Source organism: Loxodonta africana, chromosome 6 (genome assembly GCF_030014295.1).
Source record: "Loxodonta africana isolate mLoxAfr1 chromosome 6, mLoxAfr1.hap2, whole genome shotgun sequence".
NCBI lineage: Eukaryota > Metazoa > Chordata > Mammalia > Proboscidea > Elephantidae > Loxodonta > Loxodonta africana.
The window spans coordinates 58,256,071-58,268,090 of NC_087347.1; the positions used below are offsets into that span (position 1 = coordinate 58,256,071).

General features: G+C 35.9%; 1 protein-coding gene across 1 annotated transcript in view; it reads right to left on the bottom strand.

The window, feature by feature from the left end:
• The window catches only part of GULP1 (GULP PTB domain containing engulfment adaptor 1), a 213,210-nt gene that overhangs the window by 66,707 nt on the left and 134,483 nt on the right, over window positions 1-12,020 (bottom strand). The window contains exon 4 of the mRNA XM_064286908.1: window positions 5,484-5,555. Within this exon, the coding sequence (XP_064142978.1) occupies window positions 5,484-5,555 (72 nt within the window). The remainder of the gene's footprint in view (window positions 1-5,483; window positions 5,556-12,020) is intronic.

The window sequence follows — 12,020 nt, forward strand, 5'->3', positions numbered from 1 at the left end:
TTTCTCTTTGCTTCATATCAAGACAAAGGAATTGTGTTCAAAGAAGCTTCAGAGATCATCCAATTCAACAGTCCAATTTCAAAGATGAGAAAAATAAGTGCCAGAGAAGTTAATTAGTCACCTCAACTACAAAAAGAGTTTGTAAGCCTTTAGGCTTAGAAACTAGCTTTGCTGGTACCCATTAGATAACATTTTTTCTATTGCACAACACATTTTCTTCATTAAAAAAAAATAAAATTTGAAGTTTTATATTCATGGATATCAAGTTTTACACGGGTCATTGGCCTTCATTTTTGCACATACACTGCAAAATTCTTAAGTCTGAGGCTTTATTTGTTCAATCTATATCTTCAAGAGTTTAATATTCTCCTTCTTGCCTCTCTAATTTTTTGTAAAATCAAGCTTATTGAATTTTATAGTTTGCATGCTGCCTCCAGCTTTCAGTTCCTTTCACTAATTGTAGAACTCTTACTTGCATTCCCAAATATTTCTAAAGTACATTTTGAAAAAATGCTGATCATTCTTTCTTATATTACGTTCTTTTCTCTCCCTACCTACCACCTGAATGTCAAATGTTTAAGAGTTTTTTGACAAATTTCTTTCAGTTTTTGCTTCAGTCAGTTCATTTCTTTGTCATCTACGTAGAGTGAGCTACCATTAAAACTTGAATATAATAATCCACCAAAATCTATTCAAAAACCATAAAGATTCTGGAGGATGCATGGATATAATAAACATATAAACAAAAAACAAGGCTTTATTGCCAGAAAATGATGGGGAAGGATAAAGTATTACTTGAAATATAGAAAGAACTTAGTTAAATATATGTCACTGGTAAGTAGAACTGCTAAAGAAAATTTAGAAGGAGCACTATCGAGTTTCAGTGTTATGCTATCGCTAATCAATTTCTATCCATTTCTTAGAAGACTTAAAAAAAAATGAAATCCAACTATGTTACCAATGGAATACACATTATTAGGCAAGGAGACTAATTAATTTACTACCTTGGGTCAATTAGTCTAAGATAACTTTAGAAAGAGGGTAATTAATAATTTCTTAAGTAGCTTTTGCCCTTTGTGGTTCTTTGTGGTTCTTTGGCCTTAAATAGTTAAAGTATTTTTAATAATTGTATGAGGACATCAGCTATGTATATATGTATATTATATGTATATATATATTTTTTACGTATGTATATAATTACAATGAGTGCTGAATATTTTATTAATTAAATGACTGGTTTTGAAGACAAAAGAAAGTGTTGTCCCACTTGGAAAGAAGGACAGAATGGACAAAGTGCTGGGGGGATGTTCAACAGGACCGGACGGTAATTAGGGGCCCTGGTCGCACAGTAGTTAGGCATTTGGCTGTTAACCAAAAGGTTGGCAACTCAAATCCACCAGTCGCTCCCTTGGAAACACTACAAGGCAGTTCTACTCTGTCCTACAGGATCACTATGAGTCAGAATAGACTTGAATTGGCAGCCACGTGTTTGGTGGATGGTAATTAAGGAGTCCCGGTGGCAAAGAGAAGCCCTGATGGTGCAGTGGTTAAGAGCTCAGCTGCTAACCAAAAAGGCTGGCAGTTTGAATCTACCAGCTGCTCCCTGAAAACCTTATGGGGGAGTTCTACTCTGTCCTATAGGGTCACTATCAGCTCAATGCCAGTGGGATATTTTTGGGTTTTGGATGGTAATTCCCAAGGTTATGTTTCCATGAAATAACCTCATGTAATTTTCCTTTAGGAGCCCTGGTGGCACAATGGTTAAGTGCTCAGCTGCAACTGAAAGGTCCTCAGTTCAAACCCATCAGCTGCTCTGCAGGAGAAAAGGCCTGGCAATCTGCTTCCGTAATGATTACAGCCTAGGAAACCCTATGGGGCAATTCTACTCTGTCATATAAGGTCACTGTGAGTTGGAATGGACTCAACAGTACACAACAACAAATTTTCCTTTAGGAGTCCCTAGGAGGTGCAAACAGTTAAATGTGCTCTGCTGTTAACCTTAAGATTAAAGATTCTAGTCCAGCCAGACATGCCTTGGAAGAAAGGCCTAGAGATCTATTTCTTAAACACCATTAAAATCCCAGTGGAGCAGTACTGTGCTCTGACACACAGGGGGTTGCTGTAAGTTGGAACTGGTTTTAATTTTCCTTTAGCTCCAGTGGAATAAGAATTCTGTCCTCTAAAATGGGTTTTATGTGTGCTTCTCTCTATCTATCTCTGAAACTGGGAAGGTAACTGAGGAGTTTTAAAACTATGTACGAATACTTGTTCACATGTAAACATAATTTTTTAAAAGAAACATATTGAGCTCCTTTCACATGTTAATTAGTTGTATTAATAAAAACAAATAATTCAATATTAAAATTCTATTAATTGCAATAACAACACTGTTAAATACAGAGAAATTGAGAGGGCTTTTAAATGATTACATTTTAGAAAAATTGGTATTTTGTTAAATCTTAAACTAAAACATAATCAGGAAATAGAAAAGTGCATTTGTATTGACAAATCAAGAATCTGAAAGTAAATACTTTAATACTTACAAAATTATTATATTTGAGAAATACATAAACTATAATTTCTTCATAAAATGACAAAAACAGTACATAACAAAATAAATCAGGCTTTTAAAATTTTCTTAAAAACAAACTAGGCATAATTCAGCATAGAAGCATGAAGAAATACAACACTGACAATCCGTTAACTTTTTCTTTCCATGTATTATTCTTAATTTTTGAATTCTCATTTAATATCAGAAGCCAGTACATTAATATTACAAGCTTTGGAAAAAGCTTTGGGTAGATGTGGCTTATAAAAATGAAATGTTACCTGATGTGGCAAATAAAATCAAATACTGAACTACAGTGTGTAAAAAAAAACCATCAGAAAACATACGTTTAAAAATAAGCAGGAAATTAAAACGCGAGACGTGAGAGCAAGTGGAGGTAACCAAGCAAATTTATTTTTTAAGTGGAGCACTACCACCACCTGCTGGCTATTTATGCACTTACAACGAATTAAAGAGGATAGAGGGTCTATGTTTTTAAAACAAATGTAAATTGGTATTCTTTGAGTTGTAGCATCTGGCTCCTGACACAATGAAAAAAACAAAAAGTCATTAAAATAGAAATGGAGAAAATACACTTTTATGCATTTTCATTAATTCATGAATCATTACCCTCAGATAAACTTTCCTCATATACAAAATTTTTGCTATCAGTAAAGTAAAGATTGCTTATTAAGTATATACTGTGGAAGATGCTTTTGGAAGACAAAATAGCTCATACCATCAACTGAGCGTTCACTTTTAAACCATTTTATTGTGTCTAATATCCCTTTGCTAACAGAATACATTTCAATTTGCAAAACATGAAACCACACAGGAACCATATATAAAACCCCACAAAAATATATATAAAACTAAAAAATTACTGAGAAGACATTTGATTTCACATATTTATTTCATTTTATCTAGTCATTATTTAACCTAATCTGTTTCCTTTTGGATTTGCGCCCACTGACTAAAGAACTTCCTAGGCATATAAAACCCAAAAAACAAACACTAATTGTAAATACCATTGTTCGTCTATGAAACATTTTGATTGTAGTGAAGTTGGACTCATGCTGAGTTTGAAACATTTCAAAAAAATTTTTTTAAATTGTGCGTTAGGTGAAACTTTACAAATTAGTTTCTCGTTCAACAATTTATACACAATTTTTTTTGTCACACTGGTTGGAATCCCCATGATGTATCAACACTCTGCCACCTACATCCCAATTACCGGTTTCCATCCATCCATTATTCCTATCCCTTTCTGCCTTCTCATCACTGCTCTTGGGCAGGTGTTGCCCTTTTGTCCTCGTATACATGACTGAACTAAGAAGCATGTTCCTCATGTGTGTTATTATTTTATGGACCAGTCTAATCTTTGGCTGAAGGGTGAACTTCAGGAGTAACTTCAGTTCTGAGTTAAATGGGTCTCCAAGGGCCATAGTCTCACGGGTTCTTCCAGTCTCCGTCAGAACCATAAATCTGGTCTTTCTTTCTGTGAATTTGAATTTTGTTTTACATTTTTCTGCCACTCTGTCTGGGACCCTGTACTGCGATCCCTGTCAGAATGGTTGGTGGTGGTAGCTGGGCACCATCTAGTTCTTCTGGGCTCAGGCTGGTGGAGGTTGTGGTACTCGTGGTCCAGAGTTTGTAACATTTTGAAAATGTTTAAATTGAGTTCTATTCTAAATGTAATTTAGAAAGTTAAGACTCTTTTAATCCTCTATTTGTGCTTAAAAATACTGACCAAACAAAGGCAAGTCTGAATTTGTACTTAATGAGTAATGGAAAGAAATGGTGGGCCAGTCTACTTTCCCACAAATGTTAGTGAGATCATGCTGGAACTTTTAACATATTTAATTTAAAAGATTAGATAAAATATTTTACCTATTAAGTGGGTAGATAAAAATATTACTTACCTTTATTTTTTCACCCAGAACACAAGCCATCCTACTTGATTTTTAACTCAGTTGAAACAGTAGATTCAACCTGATATGCAATTCTCAGAGCAAATCAATACTTTCTAACGTCCATGACTTTGCCTGGCAAATAACTGTATCAATCAGAGGCCTAACTCTCCTGAGGAGTAACTGGATGATCTCTAAACTACATACAGTTAGAAAAAGGATTGTTCCTTAGAAAATCATGAGAGCAATTATAGAGAAAAAATATTTACTTGTGTAAATAAAAATAATGGTATGTACGTTTTTCTTAAGGTAAAGACTAGTGATAATTTTGTTGAAGGAGGTTTTCAGCGAGGCCTCGTGTCCTTTGAGGTGGGCTGCAAATTGAAAAAACATACTGTGTGTGGCATCTTATGTATGATTTTCTCAGGAAATTTGTCGACGTGAGTGGTTTGGGTTTTTTATTAAATGTCCTTGTCTGTTCTTTGAGTCCAAATGAGTGGTAACTCACCACTGTCCCATGGTTGCTCGTGAACATGGACAAATCTTGCACTTACCTGCTAGGGCACCTTTAGGTAACGTTTTCACTGCTAAATTCTGCCTTGGAATCAACCCCAACCTCACACTTTCAATTGGTGGCTATCTTAACTATTAGAGATAATTGTTATGCCATAACGAGTTTTTTGAGTTAGGGCATGAGTCCACATCGTTCAAGTAAAGTAAAGGCAAGCAACTCTACTTCAACACTCAATGGAATATAGGCATTAATTTGTTGTTGTTGAGTATAAGGTATTAAACCTAAGAAAAATATGAATAGTGTATCAAACTCAGAAAAATGATAGATTGTGTGTACATAGTTACTATTAAAGATTTTTCCTTGACATGCCTATATTTATTTAATAGTCAATTTTTAAAAGAGTGAAGCTGTACCTACCACTAAGTTATTCATGCTTTGAATTTTCATCAATTTGCTGATGCTGTCAGGCCCGATTAGTACACTAGACATTGACCTGAAGTGCTTCCCCTACCTTTAGCTTCCTCACAGCATCCCTCACCACTTCTGTCCCTTTGGGCTGCTCCACTTCTGTGCTGCCAAGAAACTGAAAAAGGTCATCTGTGAGACACAAGGCTTTACTACATTGTATATCATGAAGTCATTTTGGAGTTGTAACATTTGCATAGTAGAATGGTTTGATAGTAATATAAATTTAAATCCTAATTAAACAGAAAAGTTATTAAGTTATATTATTTTTAAAATGACATGAAAATATAAATATGTCACATGGTCAGATACAATTCCTATTATTTGAAGTTTTTTTTTTTTAAATCCACACTTTTGCTGAATATTTTACCTGTAGATTTTTACTGGAAAGAAAATTAAAGTTATTTTATTGAACCCAAAGGAATGAAGTTGATCTCAAATGCTAAAATTTAGTAAACATATTAACTATTTAAAATTATTTATCTGTAAATTTAAAGCTTAAAATTTTTTTGTACTGTACTTAAACCTCAATAGTATATTTTAAGATATTAAAATTTGAAATGATTAAATATCAGTTATGATTTCAACATTTTTCTCTTTCTTCAATTGACACTCATGTAGCATGAAGAATTTTTAAGACAAACTATTTCTCAACACCCAGTATATACCACCTATCAAACCTACAGCTAATCTAGAAAAAAAATAATTAAAACATGATGTACAATTTTATTAAGCTTTTAAGTATCCCTGAAAGTAGTCACCGAGGATTGTTAGTTAAAACCAAACATACTCCCTTCCCCAAAAAAGTTTCATAATATACCAATATATTGAAATAAAATCTATACCCAGAGGAGACATAATCCCTCATAAACATGAGTCAAATATCATGAAATATTCAAGAGCAATTAGAATTAAAATATGAATTTTTTATAAAACATTTCTGTATAGAGAATAATCATTAAATTCATGAAATATATGTAATTTCCCCAAAGCTTTTTTGCTCTTCTCACATGCAGCCAATTATAACATCAAAGAGAATCATAAATTCATTAATCTTCATATATATGTATACATGCAAATACATATGTGTATAAAGTATATGACTATATGTATGTGTGTATATATATACATACATATATATATATATATATAAGGAAACCCTGGTGGCACAGTAGTTAAGAGCTACAGCTGCTAACCAAAAGGTTGGCAGTTCGAGATATAGATATACACACACACACACACACACACACACACACACACACCACTCCAAACCCACATATATATATATATATGTATATATACACACACACATATGCACACACACACACATATTAGGAAACCCTGGTGGCGTAGTAAAGAGCTACGACTGCTAACCAAAGGTTGGCAGTTCGATCGAGATATATATATATATATATACACACACACACACACACACACATACTTGGAGCCCTGGTGGTGCAGCAATTAACAGCTAAGGCAGGCTATGGCTGCTAACCAAAAGGTTGGCAGTTCAAATCCACCGGCCACTGCTTGGAAACCTTATGGGGCAGTTCTACTCTGCCCTGTGGGGTCTCTATGGGTCAGAATGGTTCAACAGCAATGGGTTTGGGTTTGGTTTTGGTATACATAAAAACATGTGTCTGTGTTTCACATCATATAATTACACAGAATCTTTTCCACGTGTTAACTCACAAAATGGAAGGGAACAAAACAGTAAGGTCATGGTATTTTTAAAGTCAATTGTTATTTTTTTTATTGTTTTTTTTTTGGAAAAAATACAACAACTAAAGAAATTAGAATCATGTTTCTCAAAAAGGGCTCTCTGGACTACTTGTAAGAGAATTACCCCAGAAGTAGGTTAAAAATGGAAAAATGCAGATTCCTGAGTCACATAAATAAGAATCTTTCGGGATTGTTGTTGTTAGCTGCTGTCCAGTGAACTCTGGCTTGTGATGACCCCATGTGTGCAGAGTAAAGCTGCCCCACAGGTTTCCAAGGGGGACCTTTTTGAAGGAGATCATCAGGCCTATCTTCCAAGGTGGCTCTGGGCGGGTTCGAATCACCAACCTTTTGTCTAGCAGTAGAGCACGTGGGAATTATATCTCAAAAGTATTGCAATAGGTGATTCCTTAAAGTATTGCAATAGGTGATTCCTTATAAACTGAAGTCTAAGGAACAGAATTAGGAAATAACAACAGGTCATGGGGATGCTGGAAGGTAAAAAACCAAAAACCATTGCTGTCAAGTTGATTCCAAGTCATAGCAACCCTGTAGGACAGAGTAGACCTGCCCCATGGGGTTTCCAAGGAGGGGCTGGTGGATTTGAACTGCCTACCTTTCGGCTGGAAACCTTGGTGGCATAGCGGCTAAGAGCTATGGTTTCTAGCCAAAAAGTCAGCAGTTCAAATCCACCAGGTGCTCTTTGGAAACTCTATGGGGCAGTTCTACTCTGTCCTATAGGGTCGCTATGAGTCAGAACCGACTCGACAGAAATTTTTTTTTTTTTTTACCTTTTGGTTAGCAGCCTGAGCTCTTAACCACTGTGAGTTGAAAATACAGGAGATGACTACTCATCCCCTTTCTGATGATCTCATGGAGGAGAGAAAATAAAGCTTGGAAGCATAAGGCTAACAGAGGTTTCTCTTTTCAGATTCCATAAGGTGCAACAGTTCTTTTTTTTCCAATATGCTCAGACTACACCAAACAACTGCTACCAGGCCTAGATGGCCATATCATCACACTCAGTTTGCCCCACTGTAACCTCAAGTTTTGATTGTCCAAGTGATTCTTAAACTAAAAGATTCCTCATTGAAAAGTGATTCTTGAACTAGAAGACGGAAGAGTTTCATGTTGCAACAACAGACAGTAATAATTACTGGAATATATTTGAAAGAATATTCATACTTTAGCAGAAATGTCATGAGTCATAAGTATTATATGTAAATATACCCATATGGGACAATTATGGAAGAACTCCAAGTATATTCTAAATAAATCAACCTCCAAAGAACTTTTTAATATGCTTCTTTCACACTGGCTTTCATTAAACCACCTGAGTAATGAAATATAGGGAGAAGCCTTGAATGATGGTGGAAATTAAACTACAAAGACATCTTAATATGGATTTTTTTTCTTAACCCAACTTCTGCTTATATAATGTTAGACGACTTATATGGAAATAATTTTAAAGCTGAAATGCAGTTTATTCCTTATAGTAGCCCATGTTTTTTAAAATTATAAAAGCTACCACAATACTTAGCTTAGACTAAATAATTCATACTTATACACATTCCACAGGTCTATATCAAATATTTATAAAACTCTTAAACATGATGCAGCAGGCTGGAACAAGCTCTAGGCTTAGACTATGAAGATGCAAGAAAAGCCATTTAATCTCCGGCTCGTTAGACTCTATGGAAAAATAAGAATAATGATATTGCTCTTCTATCCTTATAAAATTGTTCTGAAGATCAAGTGTCATAATAACCAGAAAAAAATTCTGTAAACTGCAAAGTATTTTGTGACTATCACCATCCTTTGTTCAATGACCATTAGAGGAAGGCACCAGGGTTTAGTGGATGCTGTTGGTGCCCTGCTCAGATCTCCTTGGACCCATCTTATCAGTTTGGGCACCCATCCTCCAGCTTCTGCCTGCTTTGCTGGTAATGGCTTGCACTCGGGACAGTTCAGGGAATTCTCTTTGAACAATGGGGTCATTTTGTCAGTATTGAGGGTAGAAGCTCCTGGGAGTTTTTTTTTTTTCCCCTACTCCACACATTCCTTAGCCAATGAATGACTTGGTGTGGAAGTACAAAAGTCTACCTCCTTTGCCTGGGGGTGGGGTAAACTTAAAGGTGTATTTTGTTTTTTCTTTTTATTGTATACTGTTGCCAGTCCTCGATGTGTTTTGAAGATGCAGAGCTTCCACAGGGATCAGGCTGAGAGCAGGGCTTCATCTGATATTGTACTCTTCCTTGATTTTTTTACTTTGTCTAGCCTGTTTTTTTCACTCCTTTACCAGTTTTTCCTGGTAGCACTTCCTTAAGTCACTTGTGCCCAAATCTTTGCCTTGGAATCTGATTTGGGAGAACCTGACCTAAGACACTGAGTAAGTGCTTAAATGCTTGCATTCTGGGAGTGTCCTGCCTAGTATATAAACCCAAATATAAATGAATACTGTGTCATTAAAAAAAAAAAACACACATATAAATGAATACTCTATCATAGTGCTATCAAAAGGTTTATAGCGGTAAGACTTTGGTTTCCACTTTTCTCCACTTGGTGCCTGAGGGTAAAGGAAAAGATGGAATTAAACCATGCCATGACCAAGGAATTAATCCATCCCTCTACTCTGTCCTATAGGGTCGCTATGAGTCAGAATCGACTCAAAGGCAGTGGGTTTTTTTTTTCATCTAACAGAAAACCAAACCAAACCCGTGGCCGACGAGTCGATTCCGACTCATAGCGACCCTATAGGACAGAGTAGAACTGCCCCATATGGTTTCCAAGGAGCGCCTAGTGGATTTGAACTGCCGACCTTTTGGTTAGCAGCCATAGCTCTTAACCACTATGCTACCAGGATTTCCCATCTAACAAAAGAGAACTGTTAACCAGCTGAAGAGGCTAGATGGGAGCTCTGGTGTGCAAAATGCTAGGTATGGCTGAGCACTGAAGTGAGGCACCTTATCAAAACAAAAAAACTAAGCAAAGTCCACATGCTGAACAGAAAGTCTTCTAACCTCTTTCTCAGTCTGGATCCTGGGAATACTGGCTGCCATGTACCAGGTCTCAGTAACAAAAGAAGAGAGTGAAATAAGAAGGAGGAATAAATGGAATCCGGGAAACAGGAGAGGAATGATAAGAGAGAGGAAATGGGAATTGCCAGCATAACCACGAGTGATACAGAATAACAACTGTACAACAGGCCTAGCGAAAAATGGTGGAGGTGGGAACAGGGGAAACCAAAATTAGACAGACAGACATATATATGATAGATAGATATGATGATGATGATGACGATGATAAAGAGTTCTGGGAGGGATACTGGAATGATGTCTCAGAAAAAAATGAAACAGAAAAGTTATTTGGATTATTTAACTTTATTAAAAGTAGTTTTAGAGGTTTCTCAAAGAGTTGGGAGATAAATTACTTACGGTGTTTGGAAAACAACAACAACAACAAAAACAAACTCGCCATTGAGTTGATTCTTACTCATATCGAACCCAAAGGACAGAGCAGAATTGCCCCAAAGGGGTTCGAAGGAGCACCTGGTGGATTGAAACTGCTGACCTTTTGGTTAGCAGCTGTAGCTCTTAACCACTACACCACCAGGGTTTCTTGGAAAACTAAGTAGGTGAAAAATTGTAGTAATTATTTACTCAAGAAAAAAATTAGGTAATGTAAGAAAGGAAATGCAATCATAGTAAATCAGCTGGCTTAGCCTTGAACAATGTTTACATTTTCATGATAACATAAACTCACTGTAGAATTACCAAATGTTTCACATAATATTTTGTCATTATGGAAGTAGAAGAAACATGAGTGCCCCAGTGCGTATATAGACAGGGATCATCAAGTGGAGGTGAGTGGTGGTGAGTGGAGGTATATTATGGTGTAAGACAGTTAAAAGTTCTATCTTAGCCCTACAGGATGGTCTTGATAGATACTATACACATATGACAAATCAAGACACAGCAGTGCAACGGATTATCCAGAAACATAGGAGAAAAGAAAAGAAACAGAAGAGTTGAAAGTAGTTGCTTCAGTGAGTGAGATTTGGAAGAAGACGTGGAGAAAGTTTTGCTTTTTTTATTATAAGCCTTTGGGAAATATTGGACTGTGTAAAATGTTAAACACAGATTACTTTGATAAAATAAAAATTAAGTCTCCAAATGATAAGAACTAATTATTGTACATATTCATTCATCCCTCCAAAATGTAGCTGAGTGCTTACTACCAACCAAGCATTTACTAAGTGCTAAGTAAAAAGCCCTTGTTCTCAGGGAGTCTACGCTCTAGTGGGCATATACATGTTTTTGTGCATGTGTATCTATGTCTGTGTTTATGGCCACATCACAGACACGTGTGTAATATGGCAGATGACATAAGTATAATTAACATTTAAAAAATCACAGAGAGACTGGGCAAAATGTGAGTAATATTTAAGATAGGATGATCAGGAAAGCCTTCTCTGTCTGATAAGGTGGTATTTTATTAAGAACCTGAATGAAAGAAAGAAATGAAACATGCGCTCAAATATATTGAGTTTAAAATGCTCTGATATCAGCTAGAGATCCAGACTCAATAGCTGGATATACAAAGGTGGAGCTTGGAGAAGAATTCAGAATAGAAGATACGCATTAGGGAGACTTGAGTACTGAGGTCCGAAAGGAAGGCCAGAGAAAATGGGAAGAGTCAGAAAAATGGGTTACAAAACAGCCACCATTTCCCAGAGGGAGACTTTGGAGAATAATGCTACAAGGCGGAATGAGATGAGTGTTCAGGGAAGTGGCAAGGGGATACAGGAAAGTCAGATAATAGTATTTGTTAGGATTGACAGATCTATCAGATTAAATTACAGGAC